Source organism: Ruditapes philippinarum, unplaced genomic scaffold (assembly GCF_026571515.1).
Source record: "Ruditapes philippinarum isolate M1 unplaced genomic scaffold, ASM2657151v2 ctg868_1_1_1_1, whole genome shotgun sequence".
Classification (NCBI taxonomy): Eukaryota; Metazoa; Mollusca; class Bivalvia; order Venerida; family Veneridae; genus Ruditapes; species Ruditapes philippinarum.
In genome coordinates, this window is record NW_026852866.1 from 244,046 (window position 1) to 264,941 (window position 20,896).

The 20,896-nt window shown below is 33.5% G+C and overlaps 1 protein-coding gene across 1 annotated transcript in view; it reads left to right on the forward strand.

The window, feature by feature from the left end:
• LOC132726806 (uncharacterized) overlaps positions 1-20,896 on the forward strand; it is a 35,579-nt gene that overhangs the window by 5,975 nt on the left and 8,708 nt on the right. Inside the window, exons 2-6 of the mRNA XM_060712181.1 lie at positions 12,525-13,550; positions 15,972-16,067; positions 16,791-16,901; positions 19,609-19,728; positions 20,337-20,453. Coding sequence (XP_060568164.1) covers positions 12,525-13,550; positions 15,972-16,067; positions 16,791-16,901; positions 19,609-19,728; positions 20,337-20,453 — 1,470 coding nt within the window. The remainder of the gene's footprint in view (positions 1-12,524; positions 13,551-15,971; positions 16,068-16,790; positions 16,902-19,608; positions 19,729-20,336; positions 20,454-20,896) is intronic.

Genomic DNA, 20,896 nt, shown 5'->3' on the forward strand with positions numbered 1-20,896 from the left:
AGTTAAGCCTACTGGCATGGCTACGTGTCGTACACCTACACAGGTTATATTTTACAATGTACTTTAAATGTGGAATGTAAAATATAAATGTTGTTCCATATATACAGAAATATATCTATTTATCTTATAATAAGTACTAAACTCAATTTTGTATAACCCATCAATGACACTGATTATCAAGTTAGACAGTTTCAGATTGAGGTAGTCAATTGGGGTGTATTTCGGTAAATTTACCTACCGGTGTAAACAAACGCCGAATAACTATGAATAAATCAATTTGTTATTATTACGCACAAAAAAAATACTTAAAGTTTTTGCGATTCTTTATAATAATGTTGCATTTTAAATATATAATTTTCGCAATTTCATATCAGCTCTGGAGAATCTTTTTGTTGATCAAAAATATCGTTCATTTTCATAGAAAACAGAAAAGCTACGGCAAATAAAAGTACGAGTGAGTAGTAATCGAATGTTTAAGTAAAGGCTCAAAAACAAAAGGTTGGGTTTGTTGTTAATATTATCAACAAAATAAATTGTACATGAAATCATATGTACTGTATATTTTTCTATTTTGATATTATCTTTTGTTTTGGTCATAACGTTGTGATATTTAGTTTACGATTGTATAAATATTTTTAATACAACTTTATTCTTAGAGACAAGTAAACTAAAGATTACGAATTTGTCCTTAAATTTCATAACAGCCAGTCTTTCCACCAATGAAAAACACCCTCTTTTAGCTGAAGATTTTGTAACTAACAATTTCATTTGTTACAAATCTAGGTCAAAATCCATTTTAATACAGCTACGCCGAAAAAATAGACCTACCTGTGCGCAGACAAAGAAAACATGAAATGCAATCAAAAATAAAATGTAAATGATAGTCATTATGTTCTTGCCTAACAAAATCGGGATACATTTTTTAAAACAAGATAATGTTGCTTGAATGCACTTGGCAATTATTCCAGCATCCCTATATTATATCTTTGAATAAAAATAATGGATGGCATATCAAAGTTAGGACACATTTAACATTTATTTAATCGCGTCATTTTTCAAAGAAATAGTAATCTAAGTGGTTCCTCTGTCATTCATATAACTGTTCACAATATAACAAAAATGGACGCTTCAAGTTCATTTTTATGAATCACAGCATACTTATTACGATTTTAAATCACCTATACCATAACATCTAAAACGTTCTAGAAAATTCACAGTAGATACAAATTGTACCGAAAAAATGCACCAAAAATATGTCCGCTTTACAACTTTTCACCATTTTATATACGCTTTACATTAGAAACCGCAGCTACACAGTAAATAGCTAAGTCACATTCCCATCCGCGGGATCAACCAGATTGTTAAATCCCCGTTAACCCCTACCCCCTCTCTTTGAGTTAGGCTTTATCCTGTTTTTCTATCAAACCGGAGAGAAATCAAAACTGATTTCCCTTGAAAACCTTCGAAGCTAGGGCTTAGTTTCAAAGAATACTCCATAACAACGTTGAAGAATCCAAACATTGCTTATAGTGACATGCATATAGAAGTGCTTAAAGTGGATTGGTCTACGATGGGCACATCTTTCATTAGTATTTGAAATATCGATAGAAACGACAGAAATGTATTGTTCGGATATCATTAAAAATTCTTGAAAAGAAATGTTAATAAAGTTATAAGTGTTTTAGTATAAAAAACTTTATATGATGAACGATCATATTTTATTCTAGAACACTTTATAATTTGTTATATAAAATATAGTTTCGGATCATGTATCTCAAACTTGCCAGCAATATACATATGTAAGTCTTTCGTGGTCTGCTGGGTATCCGGACATTGCCCTCCGGGCAGTTGACCTCTCAGATTTATGCCCCCTTTTTGCAGTGGCGGTCATTTGCCCCCTCAAATCTTTGGAAGGAGCGGACATTTGCCCCCAACCCTCTTCTTTTAAAAATGTTAAAATATTTAATTGTTTGCTACCAAAATTCATTGCCTGTTGTCGAAATTTCATTGGGCTTGAACACACAAAAACTCTCGCGCAAATTTGTGAAAATCAAAATAGCATCCATAAATAAATGAACTATAATGTTTCCATTGACATACAAAAAAAATCTATACACGAGATGATCTCTGACAAGTGACAAGTCGCAACAGCAAAAACAAAGGGGGGGGGGGGGGGGGCAAACGTCCGAGATGACAATTGTCAGGGGGCAAATGCCATAGAATCTGCGATTTCTGATACGATATACTATCAACATAATTATTCATTCTTTAAAATACCTTCTATTACAGACCTCTTCACTTTATTATTGTCAAATTGCACATTTAGCTTTTTTGATTATTATTTTAAATGGAAAAGCAAAGTTAAATGCAAAATATATATTGTTTTGTATTTAAGCAGAACGTTAATAAAAGTCTACCTGTATATGCGCTGTGTTAAAGATAATATTTGTGCATTACATCAATTGCTTGGATCAGCCATTGCTCAAGCAAATATAGTTTTACGGTGTGTAAGTTGGATATCGGCCTCGTTCATCGATCTTTCTGTTTAGGAAAGACCTGGTCACGAATTTCATGAAACACCTCGAGCGCTACGCGCTCTCGGTGTCACATGAAACTCGTGACCAGGTCTTTCCTAAACAGAAAGACCTCGTACTCGGTCGATATCCTATACATATTGTACAAGTTATCTACCTTATATTAGAAGGGTCAATTCTAGAACAAACACATAATGAATAATGTACAAGCTGCTTTCACTATGCATTAATTCTTATATTTATTTTAATATAGATAAGCATACAATAATAGCTTGTATGTGTACAAAATAAAATTAATATAATCGGTTTCAATATAAAACATGTATTACAAGAATCTTATAACCCCTCACCGCTGTGGGTTCGAATCCCAACAGGGACTTTGAATTCTTTTATGTGAGGAAGCTATCCAGCTAGCTTACGGAACGTCGGTGGTTCTACTCAGGTGCCCGTTCGTGCCTAAAATAATGCACGGAAGGGCACCAGAGGTCTTCCTCCACCAATAAAGCTGGAACGTCGCGCTATGACCTATACTGTGTCGATGTGACGTAAATCCCAAAACAAACAAACAAACAAACAAGAATTTTATAACATGATTACAAGTTTAAAAGAACACAATTTTTTTTTGTAAATTTCATTTTAAGACATACTAGTAAATTGCTCATTCCCAAGATAAAGAATATAAAGTGAAACAAAGATTATGATAAACATTTCATATAAAAACTTATTATGCGAATAAGGAAAACAGATGTTCCAATTAAAATGTTGTCATATTAGTCTTAATTTATCTAAGAAAAGTGTCATACTAATATGCATGTTTGCGTTCAAACTATCATAATAGGAGAAGAATTAGCATGTTAGAATATCCAACAACACGAACTGGCGGATAGTTTATCATTTATCACTCGTGTTAGAGTCTTTGTTTTCACTGGTACTTTATACGTTTGCATTTGTTTTCTCATTTGCTCTGCCATTTATTGTATTAAAGTAATTTTGCGACTCAAATTAAGCAATTCAGTTTTGTAATTAAGAAAGGCTAAGATTTGTGCTGTCAGCTGTCAGCGGATTGAATGAACAAATTTGGAGTAATTTGGTTTGAAAATAGTAAAATCACTAGTTTTCGTGCGAAACCCTTTGTTCTTTTGTTCGTCGAATTGTGATAATGGCGATCAATGTTGACACTGAAAATATGTTTAGTCAACTTGCGAACAATCTTGAGGATGGAAATATGCTCGAAACGGAGGATTGTTAAGATTTTAGTATTGTAGATAGATATGGCAAGAGGAAGCGGGGCCCTAGTAACACTAGTTTATTTGATTATACAAACACATGGACAGTAAGATGACTTTATTGTTTAATACAATTAAATCATTGAAAGCAAGTCAAGGTAATGGTATAGCCAAAATCGAAAATATTCTGAGAATCACCAACTACAAGATTGAACGAATGGTTGAAATTACAGATCAGTATATTGATTCTTTGAAAATCCTTACTTACAAACAGATAGATCTAGAAGCTCATTCTCGTCGTAACACTCTGATATGATATTCACCGAGTTCTGTTCTGGAAGTCACGAAAGTTGTTCTGATATAGTCTGTAGATTCCTGGACGAGCAACTCAAATAAGACATGCCTACGATGCTCTCAATTGAACGTTCGCATTGGTTAGGCACACCACAGTGCCATAATGTCCGTCGATCTATTATTGTTGTTTTGGGAGCTGCGCTGATGTCCAGTATGTTATGATATGTAAAAAAATCATCCAACGCATTTTACAGAGACCTCCCATTAAATATTGTTGATGCCTGTTAATTGATTATGGAAAAGTTACAAAGACACTCCGAAACCCCCTCAAACTCGTGCTTCTATTGTTAATCGGCAAAGCCGATTGTGAATGGTCAAGTGGTGGCTGATGAGTTCCAAAAGTGGAATATGCATATAGATTAGATAAAAACGATGTAAATCGACAAGAAATGGTACGGGCCAGAAGTGAGTATAAGGCAAAGTATATCTATAGACGAGAACAGACTGGTCAATTGTTAAATATAAGAATGCCAAAACATATTTGAATATGCTTGAGTGGTTATGTACGCTTAAAACTGGAAAAATAAATTTGAATAGTTTTGAAGATATTCAAAGCAATAAATAACCCAGATGATAGATTAAATTGTTCCTGATGAAGATGTTTTAGAATTTAATGAAAGCTACCTTAATAGTGAATTGACTGAAATGTTTCATGTGTTACATAATGATATAACAAATACTGAGTTAGAAGTAACGATAAAACAATTAAGAAATGGAAAAAGTTGTGGTCCTGATTTTTATATCAATGAAATATTTGAATATGGTAGTCCACAGTTAAATTCGTCAATTAAATGTATATTTTTTAAGCTATTAGACTTAGAATATTTTCCAAAGGTATGGGCTACTGGTTACATTATACCATTACATAAAAAGGAAGTTTGAACGATGTTGAAAATTATAGACGTATAACATTGTTAAGCACTTTGGGAAAATTGTTTACTGCAATCATTAATAACAGATTAAATAAGTGGGCAGAGAATCATAATGTTTACATAGAAGCACAGGCTGGTTTAAGAAAAGATATGTCTACGTCATGTAACAAATTGTGTTGTGCTTTTATAGATTTTAAAGTGTTTGATTATGAAGTATGAAATGACCTGTGGGTTAAATTAATATAATACGGAATTCGAGGACGTTTGCTTAATATAATCTATGTATAACTAGAACTATCACTAAATGTGATTAATACCCCCACAAGACCGCTTCGGAAATGAGGATGTTACTAGTAACAGAATACCTTGTAAAAGAATTGAAATATAGAGTTATGGTTGTGGGCAATTAAAGATAGTTGTGGTTCTTGTATGTTGCATTTCCTTTCAATGTGGTTGGCCATTGATGAAGTTTAATTGAATTACTCTGTAATAAAATAGATAAATACAGAATCCCTAAAGAAAGCCCAACACGGCAAAATTGAAAATGTTGCAGGCTCAGAAAAGGAACAAAGGGCAATAACTCTATAAATACTGAAGATAGAGTTGTTCTTGTGCACTGCACTTCCTCTTATTGTGCTTGACCATTGTATGAAGTTGTTTTGAATTCCAACCAGTACGTTTTAAGTTATGCTCCTGACAAGGAAAAGTATCAAAGGGCAGTAACTCTGTATTTTGTCAAAATGGAGTTATGGCTCTTGTGCACTGCACTTCCTTCTAATGTCCTTGACAACTGTATGAAGTTGTATTGAATTCCAAACAGTAGTTTTCAATTTATGCTCTGAACAAGGAAAAGTAACAAAGGGCAATAACTCTGTAATTAGTCAAGATGAAGTTATGGTTCTTGTGCACTGCACGTCCTCTCAATGTGCTTGACCATTGTATGAAGTTGTTTTGAATTCCAACCAGTAGTTTTCAAGTTATGTCCCGGACAAGGGAAAGTAACAAAGGGCAATAACTCTGCAATTAGTCAAGATAGAGTTATGGTTCTTATGCACTGCACTTCCTCTCAATTTGCTTGACCATTGTATGTAGTTATATTGAATTCCAACCATTAGTCTTCAAGTTATGGTCCGGACAAAAAAATCAATGGAAAAGTAACAAAGGGCAATAACTCTGTAATTACTTTAGATAGAGCTATGCTTCTTGTGCACTGCACTTCCCCTTATTGTGTTTGACAATTGTATGAAGTTGTTTTGAATTCAAACCAGTTGTTTTCAAGTTATGCCCCAGACAAGGAAAAGTAACAAAGGGCAATAACTCTGTAATTAGTCGAGATAGAGTTACGGTTCTTATGCACTGCACTTCCTCTCAATGTGCTTGACCATTGTATGTAGTTTTATTGAATTCCAACCATTAGTCTTCAAGTTATGGTCCGGACAAAAAAAAAGCAATGGAAAAGCAACAAAGGGCAATAACTCTGTAATTACTTTAGATAGAGTTATGGTTATTGTGCACTGCACTTCCCCTTATTGTGTTTGACAATTGTATGAAGTTGTTTTGAATTCCAACAAGTAGTTTTCAAGTTATACCCCGGACAAGGAAAAGTAACAAAGGGCAATAACTCTGTAATTAGTCATGATAGAGTTATGGTTCTTGTGCACTGCACTTCCTCTCAATGTGCTTGACCATTGTATGTAGTTATATTGAATTCCAACCATTAGTCTTCAAGTTATGGTCCGGACAAAAAAAAAGCAATGGAAAAGCAACAAAGGGCAATAACTCTGTAATTACTTTAGATAGAGTTATGGTTATTGTGCACTGCACTTCCCCTTATTGTGTTTGACAATTGTATGAAGTTGTTTTGAATTCCAACAAGTAGTTTTCAAGTTATACCCCGGACAAGGAAAAGTAACAAAGGGCAATAACTCTGTAATTAGTCAAGATAGAGTTATGGTTCTTGTGCACTGCACTTCCTCTCAATGTGCTTGACCATTGTATGTAGTTATATTGAATTCCAACCATTAGTCTTCAAGTTATGCTCCGGACAAGGAAAATGCAACGGACGTCTGGACCGACTGACCGCCCGACCGACCGACCACCGGGTTACTCCTATATACCCCCCCCCCCCAAACTTCGTTTTTTGGGGTATAATAATATTAAATCTCATAATGAGATAAGTAATGAATTTACATGTATCTTATGTGTACGACAGGGGGAATGCTTATCTCCATTTTATTATGCTCCCCGAAGGAAGAGCATATTGTCGCCGCCTTGTTCGTCTGTCCGTCATTCCGTCTGTCCCTCTTTCCGTCCGTTGTCTTGTCCGGAGCATAACTTGAAAACCCTTTGAGACAATTTGTTTATACTTAACAAATTGGTTGAGGGCATTGAGGCGGAGTGCAGTGTCAAATAACCATATCAACATAAAACTTTGTAGGTAGATATAGATCACAATAAGTAGTTGTGCAGTGCGTAAGACCCATAACTCTGCTTTGCCTAATTTTGGAGTAATTTCTCTTTGTTTATTTTAACACTTTGAGCTTTGTCCGGAACATAACTCTAAGATTATAAGAGATATCAGCATGAAACTTTGTAGGTAGATAAATCTCATTGGGTAGAAGTGCAGTGCAAAAGATTCTTAACTCTGTTATGCCCAATTTTTGACTTATCACTCCTTTTAGAAAAATCTTGTCCGGGACATAGCTCTAAAATTATAAGAGATATCAACATGAAATTATGTAGGTAGATAGATCTAATTTTGGAGTTATTGCCCTTTGTTCATTTTAACACTGAACTTTGTCCGGAACATGACTCTAAGATTATAAGAGATATCAACAAGAAACTTTGAATGTAGATAAAAATGCAGTGCAAAAGAACCATAACTCTATTAAGCCCTGTTTTTGAATTATCTAACCTTTTAGAAAAGTTTTGTCCGGGACATAACTCTAAAACTATAAGAGATAACAACATGAAACTTTTTAGGTAGATAGATCTTAATGAATGGATGTTCAATGCATAAGAAACGTAACTCTATCTTGGCTTATTTTGGAGTTATTGCCCTTTGTTCATTTTACATTTTAAACTTTGTCCGGTACATAACTCGGAAACCATAAGAGGTATCAACAAGAATCTAGATATTATTTATTAGAAGTCCACTGCACCTTGCCTAAATCTGGAACTATCGCATTTTAAACTTTGTCCAGGGACATAACTCTGAAACTACAAGAGGTGTACTTTCCTGTGTCAAAACATATTCAGGGAGCATCACCCGGTTCAAACCGGGCTATTGTTTTCTTATTGAAATGGTATAAACGATATTGATTTTGGTTATATAAAGTTACTTTTAATGCTTTATGCAGATGACATTATTATTTGCTCCAACAGCCCAAATGATTTGCAAAAAGGGCTTAATGTATTATATGCATATTGTCAAAGATGGAAAAGACAAAAGTTATGGTCTTAAAAAAGGCGGTCATTTGCCTGGTCATTTAGAGTTGAACTATAATGGTAATATATTAGAAATAGTAAATCGTTTCACCTACTTAGGTGTTGTTTTTACGACTGATGGTGCATTTACACAAATGCAGACATTATTAGCTAGTCAGTCTCTTAAAGCAACGTATAGGCTAGAAAAGTATTTGTATACATTTGTTGATATATCGCCAAAGCGATATAGATGAAAGATGTAGATGAAAAGAAAAAACTGTGATAAGAAATATACTTTTCTGAAATTTGTCATAAACAATTTTCATGAAAAAATCTCACATTTTTATCTCTTAAAAAATTCAACTGTGGTCCAAAAGCCACAAACATAAAATTAGAAATTCTTGCATAGATCTGCCAAGGGAACGTAAAACAGAAAGATATTCAAAAGATAATTGAGAAATATACTAAGAAATGAATTGAAAGTTGTATTTTGTGCCATTCTTAATCCGATTTCAGTAAAAAGCGTTACAGCGTTTTTCAATTTTGGGTTATTTTACACAAAAAGAAAACTATTAATCATTCTTGAAAACGCAGAGAGCGAATGATCTAAATTTTTTGCAAGTTATTGGTCTAGACCTACATCTAATGGAATTACAATCTCGAAAATTATTTCCAGTCCCATTATATCAAATATCTCAGTGAATTCCCTTTATACGGTGGCACAAATGTGACATGTGTGTGTGTTTTTATTTACCTCGTGGCCACGAGATACTAAGTCGTGGCAACGAGATAGCTAAGTCGTGGCTACGAGATACTATGTCGTGGCCACGAGTTACTTAGTCGTGGGCACGAGATAGCTAAGTCGTGGCCACGAGATACTATGTAGTGGCCACGAGATACTATGCCGTGGCCACGAGTTACTTAGTCGTGGCCACGAGATAGCTAAGTCGTGGCCACGAGATAGCTAAGTCGTGGCCACAAGATACTATGTCGTGGCCACGAGTTACTTAGTCGTGGCCACAAGATAGCTAAGTCGTGGCCACGAGATAGCTAAGTCTTGGCCACGAGATACTATGTCGTGGCCACGAGTTACTAACTCGTGGCCACGAGATAGCTAAGTCGTGGCCACAAGATACTATGTCGTGGCCACGAGTTACTAACTCGTGGCCACGAGATAGCTAAGTCGTGGCCATGAGATAAATAACCATTAATTAACTAGACATGTGCTAGACATGTGCTATAGTACAAGGATGCCCCTTCTTCACCAGCCTGTAAAAGTGCCATTTATACAAATTATTGATTTGTCAATAATTTTACATTTAGCGTCACTGTGACCCTGATTATTGACCCAATGACCTCGAAATTATTAGATATCATCTACTGATCAGGTGCAATAATCTTTGTGGGTTTCATTAACCATGCCTTATCCTTTTTAAATTATTCATCAGACAAGGATTTTACCTTATAAGCTATTTACTGTCCATGGGCAATGTCCCTTACAAATAAAATAAACCAGGACTTATTACTTCTCATGTTATCGTATAAACAAGGTTAACAGGCCGTGGTACGTACAAACTGACCAATTCGATCACAAACTTGCCTAACAAAGAGCTATAGTAAAAAGTAATGTCTGATGGGCCTTGGAAGGTGACTTTCTGATATGATCTTAAAGACAAGTTCAAAGTGAATATCTTCAATATTTTCAAAGAAGATTAATGTTGCATGTAAAAGTAAGTTGTCAAGTTAAAAAAAATCATAATATATATAGTGTATTCTGATTGGTTAATTATCTCGTGGCCACGACTTAGCTATCTCGTTCCCACGACTTAGTAACTCGTGGCCACGACATAGTATCTCGTGGCCACGACTTAGCTATCTCGTGGCCACGACTTAGTAACTCGTGGCCACGACTTAGTAACTCGTGGCCACGACTTAGTAACTCGTGGCCACGACTTAGTAACTCGTGGCCACGACATAGTATCTCGTGGCCACGACTTAGCTATCTCGTGGCCACGACTTAGTAACTCGTGCCCACGACATAGTATCTCGTCGCCACGACTTAGCTATCTCGTGGCCACGACTTAGTAACTCGTGGCCACGACATAGTATATCGTGGCCACGAGATGAATAAAAACGCACACATGTCACCTTTTTGCCACCGTACCTTTAACATTTAAAGTCACTAGATATTCTTCATGTTATCGTAAGATGTTAATTAATATACCATGAGAAGTAAAACAATTTTTTTTGCTATCATTTAGATTTTTTCGTTATCAATAAAACGACCGGACAGCAGTGTCGAAAATGACATTGAAAATCTTTACATGTTCAAAAAAATTTTCAAACCGAATATTATACAAAACAAAAAGGGAATAAGTAATTCAATATTATACAATTATTGATTTGTGACTCATTAAATATGATGTGATATTCACCGGCAGATGACATATTTACCGAGGCGATAGCCGAGGTCAATATGATTTCTGCCGGTGAATATCACATCATTTTCAATGTCTCACTAGTCCATCATTGTTTTATTATATGAATAGGCAATAAGATTTTTTTCAAAAAATCACAAAAAGTACAACCTTATTATACAAGTACACATTTTACCTCGTTGAAGCGCGGGAAAAAAGACGCACGTGTTAGGCATACAAAAATAATTCAAGTTTATACTCATCATTGTGGTGTAGCCTTTAAGTATAATAGTAAAGTAATTGTATTTTAATCGAGAAATATGCCATAAGGAACAAAAAGCAACAATTATTTTTTAATTAACACGCGTAATTAACAGTCTACTGTGTATGATCATTGAATATGAGTCTCAATCTATTTTTAGACTGGGAAAATAAAATTCAGCCTGTGAATACGACTTTATAAAAAGTTCTGTTGACTACTGTTTGGACCAATGAGATTGCAGCTATATTTAGATCATATAATAATATACTGTAAGGGAATTAGTAATTCAATATTATACTGAACAACTACAAATATGTAGTTTGATATTGGGTTGAAGGGTAGAATTTTAGACAATAAGTACACAGAACTATATTAATAAATCGGATACTAATATGATCAAATATAAATTCAAAATTTATTGTTAATAGTATTTGCGTGCTTTTTTTCAAACCTCCAATTGATTTAACATTTTTTTCAATATTCCGCTTATAGTAATGGACTTTTTTAAAACTAATATACAATATAAACAAAATAATCCTTGCTGATGTTAGTACTAACGCCAAGCAAACATTTCAGCAACTATGTCGCCCATAATGTGAATAATAACAACTTGCGTTAAAATGTTAAAAAGTTAAAAATAAATAAATGAATAAAAAGATAAATAAATAAATAAATAGATAAATAAATAATAATAATAATAATAATAATAATAAAATAATAATAATGATAATAATAGTAAACAAAAAGCATTGCGTGAAAGAGAAGGTATTTGTACTAATTAACTTTAAACATTTTGTTTAAATGCCAACTACAATTATGTTATGCTTACTGATTTTGATTTTCTATATTACCGAATAAGTAATAAATCTAATCTTTAGTCGCAAACATATTTTACATTCTACCGCAAAAAGGTTTGATTTAAGTATTAGTTTAAGTTGTTTCTTTTTAAATGATTGTCCCTGGTTTAGTTCATTTTAATCGGTAGGATTAGCTACTTGTATATTGTGTTCCATAAGTAAAGCATAATCAAGTATTACTGTTTTCATTTAGGTTGAGTAATACGTTTGGATTTCATACTTAAAATCACCTTAACACCCGACTGTTTTGTTACAAAAGTGAAATTATAAACTAAACAAAAATTGTAACTGAATCGTAACAATCGTCGCTTAAAAAGTATACAAAATGTTCAAGGCTGACTATTGGTTAATTTAAATGTGATCTATAGCGTTAATCTTATAACTATTGAATAAAAGTATTTGTAGTGTTTAAGTGGAATAATTAAGAAAAGAAAGGATTTAAAATGTTTTTATGCTTTACCTTTGACACAAAATCTACCACACAAGAGAAAGGTGACACTGGAAATTTTTATTTTTAAATGTAAAATATTATGGAATAGTCCCTACATGCGATTTTAATATTTTTTTTAATTACAGAAGAAATGGGAATCGCGTAAGAAAAGAATACCATTACCGAAGTTTGACAAGACCAAATCAGTAGAAAAACCTAAGATAAAGAAGTTGCCAGGCAAAAAAGTAAATAAACAAGGAGCCGGAAATATTGAAAAATTCAACAGTCTAAGTTTGCAAGCTAAACCTGAAAAAGTTAGAGTTATCAAAAAGTCTGGATTAAACATCAATGAAAGTTTCAAGCTTAAACATAAAAAGGAAGACAAATTCTCAGAATACGAGGAAGAACCAGCAAATGACAAAAAGGTGCGAATCGTGAAAAAGTCTGGAGTATCATTTAGAGATAGAGGGTTGGTTAAACAGAGTAAATTTGACCTTGAATCAGAGGACGAACAAGAGTTTAAAAGTAAGAAAAGAGATACAATTCGGGTTTTGAAAAAAACTAGACTTTCTTTAAGAGACCAATTTTTAATAGATTCAAATCAATCTGATCAGTTTTCTGATGATAATCAAATTATTCCAACTAAAGTAAGTAAAAAAGTAAGTGTTTTGAAAAAGAAGGGATTAACTATTCGGGAAAGAAAAGAACTAGAATCAGAAACAGACGAGTACGTTACAGATTATGATGAAACAATAACTGAAAGCGAGAAGGTTCGAATTGTTAAAAAGCCCACTACAACACTAAGAGAAAGAGGATTAGTGAAGCCTAAACTAACTGAACCTTTTTCTGGAACAAAAGTGAACCATACTGAAAAGGGTCACGATAAAGTTAGAGTTGTTAAAAGGCGAATATCAACAAATGATATTGACAACTATAGTGTTACAGATGATGAATTAGATGTCCCAAATGGTAGAAACAGCGCATTATCAGATTCAGTAGTTTATCATAAGAAAGTTAAAAGAGTACAAAGAAAATCACTGAAAGATAAATACATAGAAACTGAAATTAGAGAAGAGGAAGAAGAAAGTTTCAGCGACATGAGTCAAAGAACATTGAATAATGAGAGTGGAGGAGATGGTATGGATTACGATGATTACGACACTGATCATCAGGTACGTTACCCACAAACTATGTCTCTTCAATTTTGGAAATATTGTATCTTTGTTTCTGTTAATACAACAAATTGCCTCCTTAATTGTTATAACCAGTGCGTTTTCTTTACCATCAAGATTTATTCTGGTTTTCTCATTAATTGGAAAGTAAATTTACGCCCTATTCACATATCGTATATTCGTGTAAAGGTAACGTTAAATGTGCACACTTTCACGCCTCTCAAATTTAGTAATATGATACATTGTGTATCGTTAAATCAATCTTTGAAGCCAATTTGAAAGAAGATAATTGTAAAGTAACTATTGTGACTGTCATATGTCATGTGGTGTATGTACAGTATTGAGATCGTTTCAAATATAGATTTCACAATGATAATTACTTTGTCATTAAATGCCATTCCTTTAGAAACCGATACTATCGGACGACGGAAAGGATTCCAGCGTTACATCATTATTAGCTAAGATCAATTTCTCGAATGCGAATGAACGTTCGCACTCATATTTATTTAAAACGGGTTCGTCATTTTTTTAACAAGGGTCGATGTTATTAAAGTGAATTAGTTGACAATGAGCACATTTTCCATAAATATTTCAAATATTGATAAAATCTATAGAAATGTATCATATTCTTTTAAATGCTTGAAAGAAAAAAAGGTTATTAAATTTTTAAGTGATTTAGTATAAACATTTTTATGATGACTATTAATATTTTGTTCTAGAACAAATTATTATCTGCTATGTAAAATTATGTAATATCAGATCATGTATCTCAAACTTGCCATTAACATTCATGTTTAATTCTTTTGTGGTTTGTTTTATGTGTGATGCTAAATACTACTAGACAGACAGACAGACAGACAGACAGATAATTTTATTTCACTTAGGTATATCAAAGTATACAACATGAGTGTTATCAATATCGTTATTATAGCTATGATTGTATCCAGTATAAAAAGCAGGTCTATTATTTAAATTATACATTTAATATACATGTATTTGAGTATCCAATTGTAGGGGAACTCTTTAATACAGATGATTATCTACAACCCAGCCATCCCCATTCCCACCCCAACAAATAAACATATATCCCATCACCAGTAATAGAACAAAGAATACAGCACAAACATGATATGATAGAAGGCACATGGAGGAAAGAGAATCAAAATATGAGATAATGTTATCAAAACCGTTTGAATATTTTAGATATTATTACATATTACCACACAAAAGTACGCCAGAGTAGTAAGAGCTATTAGCGTAATTACTGTTTGTATTACAGCTCCATTCACTTAATGTCTTTTGGTGAGAATAAACAGGTAATTATTTATTGGAATCGAATATATCTTTGCTGTCAAAATGAATATGATATTCTTGATTTTGTTTCAGGAATATAAAAACTCACTAAAAAGATAACATGAAAAAAAGACTTCAGTATGATAATCATATCGAATTTTACCCACATATTTGAAAAACAAAAACAAAATGTTGAACAGTTAAAATTTAGCTATAAAAACGTGAACAGTTTATAATTCATGATCTATAGTTAATATATGTTTGACTACATTATCTCAAGTACTAGATCGCTTTAACATAGCTGAAATAACGTTATTTATAAAACGCTTCTGGATGATAAGAGTTTATGTGATCTTTTTGCCCATTTGCAAACATGGTAGTTTTTTTTATAAACTCTTTCACTTCAACTATATAGATATATATCGAGTTTTGGTCTTTGGAGAGTAATTTGTTATGAGCTTAAGATTTAAAAAAAAATAACTACGGCAAACAAACTCTATGGTTATTTTTGATGATTGGTCGATTAAACTTTCTCTAATGTTATAAAATTCTTATTATCAATGCTACACTCCTAGAGAAATATTGACATAAGATATTTACTGTCTTGTTAACCGTATTCGTATTTCACGGTGTCATAGTAAAGAGAAATACTATGTCGGTGTTTTGTTTTGATTAACGATAATGTGAAACATAAAAGCGCTGAATGAGTGCTCGGATAGAAAGGAGACGTAAATGGATAAAACTGTATGCAGTTTCATTAATACGACTGTAACTTATAACAAGAAGATTATTTTTTTCTCTTAAGTGATTTAAGGGACCACAGACTAACTTGCGTCTAACAGACATCTGAAGTAACATTGACATAAAAACTGTTCGTAAAATGAATGAACAAACAGGTAAAACAGGGCACGAAAGTGAGTATAAAACATTATAGAGATATCTTGCTTTGTGTTTTGTTTGTTTGTTTTAGTAGGATTTTACACAGTATAGGTGATAGCTTTACTTGTGGAGGGAGACGTCGGATGCCCTTCCGTGCATTATTTCCGGCACGAACGGGCAGCTAAGTAGAACCACCGACGTTTCGAAAGTTTGATAGCCATTTTGTATAAAGAGGTTAATTTATTTCAGGCAAACCATAATGACGGACGTCTACCCAGTATAGAGCCAAAATACGGAGCTTCCAACCAAACCAGTCCTACTTCGCCTAGAAAGATGGCAGTTTATGTATGTACCAGAGGTTTTATAACAAGAGAATTTACCCTTACAACGCCAAATATATTAAATGGACGTGTCCAGTTTTTTGTCTGGACAAAGCTATTAATAAGTTTTAGGGAAAGTTTCAAGTTTAAAGGTACCGAATAGTGGACACTGTAGACTGTGATCACAGCGCACTGATGTGTCCACTGATCACGGTTTATATTGTTAGCGCTACCAGGCTAAGGGTTAACTACGTGAAAAGTATCTTAGAATAAATATTGCGGTTTCATGCGACATACCCTATCTTATGTTTGGCCAAACAGTAATATCAATAAATCATAAATATTTGTCGTTCAAGCTTCCATTTCGATAAATGTTTGGTTAAGTTAACTGTAAAAAGAAATAAAGCATAATTATTTGCTATTTTTGGTCATAAGTGGCCATAAACGTCGGCCGTGTTATATTTATGGATAATATGAAAAGACGGGTACGTAAAAACGTAGCAATATAAGTAACATTAATTCAGTTTGAATGATAAAGTTTTATTAGAAAAACATTCATTATCCCAATTAAATGTGATTAACGGTATTTAAAGTCAAGAAAAGTTTTTTATTCTGTTATTTGATACACACATAGCCCTAAAATATATAGTTGTGTCTGTTTACTCAGCATATTGAAAAGGATTAAGGTATCAAATCGATTGAAACACTTTTTCAGTATTAATATAATTCGTTAATCTTTTATTTATAGGAAAGATTATATGATCCGGACTACAGAAAGAACCGAAGTATTCCGACAGAACCTGAACCTGTTTATGTACGAGAGTTCAAGTCTCGCCCACCCAAACAGCTGGAGCATGTGGTAAGCTTGTGCAAATAACTCAATTTATCAAATATATTTGTATTATATATGTAATGTTAAGGTCACCTAATTTTGGAATGATGTAATTCAATATAAGCAATAGCGATATTTTGAAAAGATTTTTATAGCACTTCGTAAAAATGACCTGATATTTACAAATTTAATTAATTCAGCTTTCATTTAAATTTAAATGTATTAAATTTTCTGACATCTGTACCTTATACCATAACCTACATATAAAGACTGGGATAGAAGCTTACTAAAAAGATCTTACATTGGCTGCCGGTTCAGACCGGAATGTCTAGCTTGAGGGAAACTGTTTACGGCGGTAGCGAGGCTCTGGGTCCGAGTTTCCGCTGAGAGTTAATTTATAAAGACCTTACACCGGCTGCCGGTACAGACCGGAATATATAGCGTGAGGGTATCTGTATAGGGCGGTGTAACACCGCACTTTGGGGTCCAATGCACATTGTGGTTCGACCTCAAAGTGCTTTACTTACTTGATCCAATTTTTGACCCCAAAGTGCGTTATACAGGTGCATATGCATTTTTTTAATATCGGACGATCTACCGCACTATGGGCTCATGAAAATTCAATTAATAAAAATTAATTTTCATGATGTTTTAAAGTAACATCTTGTAATTAAAGCCAATGGTAAAACTCACCGGCGTCGTCAACAAATATCAAGGTATCAAATAGACGAATTGCATAAAATCAGTACACGCAGTACTCAGAAATATCATTTACAATTTAAATAGTTACACATTAACAGCAGAACTTCATAATAATGTAAAGTTAGTCCTTCCTGTGGATGGTGGGGTGTCGAACCCCCCGATATTATAAAAATAACTTTTTAAAGACCCATTAAGCTTTGTATTTCTTAAAAACTTTTTTAAATTTTGGTGTACTTCTATAGTATCCAAAAAGTAACTTATTGGCCAATTACTTGCACCATCTTTTTTTCATCTGTTGCTTTTTGGCAATAAGTACAGTTATAGTGAATTAGTATTTTTAATGGAAGTCAAATAAAACATTGTTTACATTTTCCTACTTTTATGACAAATCATGTCACGTTTTCAGGTAACAAGTATCTTAACGTTTCTCTGATACAATTATTTAAACATTATAATAATTCATGTTTGCACTTTCTAAAGAAGTAACTTCTTATATGTTTCTGAGGCATAATAAGCCTTTAAGTGAAAACTCAATAAACATTGACTCTCTATCACCTCTGAAAAATCAAGGCGGACACCCTCTGTAATAAGATTACTCTTTTAAAAAAAGCCTCCGGCGAACGGTTGTTACTGAGCTTACAAAAAAACACACAAAAAACTCAAGTTTGTTGATAAACTGAATAGTGTATTTGTAAAGATCGCTATTTATAGTCGGATCGAGAAACTTGATATTTCACCAGAACATTGCAATAGAGTTATAGTTCTTTGGGGAAAAGTATTAGCTGCATTGTAATACATCCCCATCATATTTAAAATGGGGTTCACTATGGCACCAAAAGTTATCAAGTAAATTGCTGATAAAACAGGATATTTTTCGAAGCATCTTTTATTTTTAGGAATACATTCACAATTCATATACTATAGTACTTTGTTATATGGACACAATTTTTAGATATTTCAAGTGGTAAAATTAATAAAACACTTATCACTAAAGCATCAAACACATTTACTGCTACATCAGAATTTAAATGGCGCTTAGTGAGATTTATGTATATAAGAATTGACCATCATCTTGAACTCCATCTCAAATATTTCAATGTCGCAGATCGAAAATAAGTCTCAGTATTTAAGCAAAACTCAGTTGACACCTTCAGAACTTTGGAACCCAAAGTGCGTTGATATATAGCATATTAACGCACTTTGGGGTCAATTTCCCGATTTTGACCCGAAAGTACGATGTGAAGTGTAACGCACTTTGCGGTAGGATCCCAAAGTGCGGTGTTACAGGGTTGTAACGAATCTCAGTTTCCGCTAAACAGTCATCCGAGAGTAAGATAATCTCGTCTGTGATGAGAGCCGATGTTTGATCTTTTTTCTTGCATATTACTTACAGTAAAGATCATATCTAAGAGTAATATTTCATTTAGCACTCTTATAGAAGCGAATGAATACAAGTTATCCGAAACTCGGCAAAGTGGGAATTTTTCCCAAGCTTATCCCTAGGTACAAACAAACTTTACCATTATACCTTCAAGGTCGCCCCGTTGCGCTTATTTTAAGCTAGTAGTGTACAAGTTTGTTTGCAAATTTGTACTCCCAGATTAGTTGGGAAAAAACCAAAACAAGTCAAATTCACAACTTCTTTCATAACGGCTAAGTGACGCCATCCTAAGAATGTGTAAAGGCGCTCGAGAGTGACGTTATTTAAAGCAGGTGACTTACAAAGGGATGTAAGACGGAGTGTAAACTAGATTATCCCCTCTCACATGCAAGCTGTCTGTGAGTGCAGCCGCTGTATGATTCTTTTCCTTGCATAATACATAGTCTACATATAAATCATATTCCGGAAAAAAAAATCACGAAATTAATATTTTCGTTTAGGCTAGCCTACACGTCTACTGCTGGCTGATCATTTTTTAAGTTTCAAAAGTTCAAATGAACAGTTCCAAAAATGGTAATTGGACAATTCAATGTAAGAATTTTAACACGTTGATTATTCAGTACGGATTAAATAACGTTCTATAAACTTCAGAAAAGCCGGCACAGAGATGCTCAATATTTTGAGCCGAGAGGAGAATATGTATTAGAAAATCAAGAAGAAGAAAACGTTCATCCGTTTAAATCGAAGCCACCTAAAAACCTTGAGCATGTAGTAAATATATTTTTTATTGTTTAAATCCTAATCACTGTGTTACAGTTTAACAGAAAATACTACAGCTATAATAAACGTATGATTAATTTTTGCCATCGTTCTTTACTTTATAATATTTATGTTTAAGATTGTTTTACCTATTCTTTTGGTGCTTCATGCAAAACACGTATGTAAGCAAGGGCTACAAGTGAGCTACTGCGTTATCTATAGATAATTATTTATATATATGAGCCGCGCCACGACAAAACCAACATAATGCGTTTGCGACCAGCATGGATCCAGACCAGCCTGCGCTTCTGCGCAGTCTGATCAGGATCCATGCTGTTCGCTAACCAACTCTATTACAAGTAGAGAAACTGATAGCGAACAGCATGGATCCTGATCAGACTGTGCGGATGCGCAGGCTGGTCTGGATCCATGCTGGTCGCAAACCCATTATGTTGGTTTTGTCATGACACGGCTCATATCATGAAGAAGTAAATGCCAATCTTTGCTCAAGCAACAAACATTTCAAATATACATACTGATAGATACATGTACAAAACATGTTTTAAGTATTTTAACAATTAAGCAATGAATGCCACAATTGTTTTTGTTTATATTTGCAGACAAGCCGACATCTTAGTCCAGAATATCAGAAAAAGAAACAAGGACAAGAAGGTGGAAACGATGTTGTTTTACAGAACAATTTTGTCTCCAGGCCTCCTAAAAAATTGGAACATGTCGTAAGTAACGGTAACGTGGGTCATAGTCTACATGTATATCATTTGTGTAAGACTAATTTTTTCCTCTTCTAAAATAGGGACTACTTTGTACTATACATAAAAATGTGTCATTTTAAACCTTATTCGGATATGCTATGTGGTTTGTTAATCAATCAATCAATCAATCAATCAATCAATCAATCAATCAATCAATCAATCAATCAATCAATCAATCAATCAATCAATCAAGCAATCAATACCATGTAAATTATAATACAATAAATGTAATTTATAACTATAATGATGACTGTCAAGTGTTCAACATACCTTAAAATAATAGCAATATTTAGATGATTTTTTTTATTTGAAAAATAGAAAATATCAACACGTCATATATTCATACAGGTCAAAAATAACTGTACATGTGTCTTTGTATTTAAAACTGTTGCCGAACTTTAACAGAA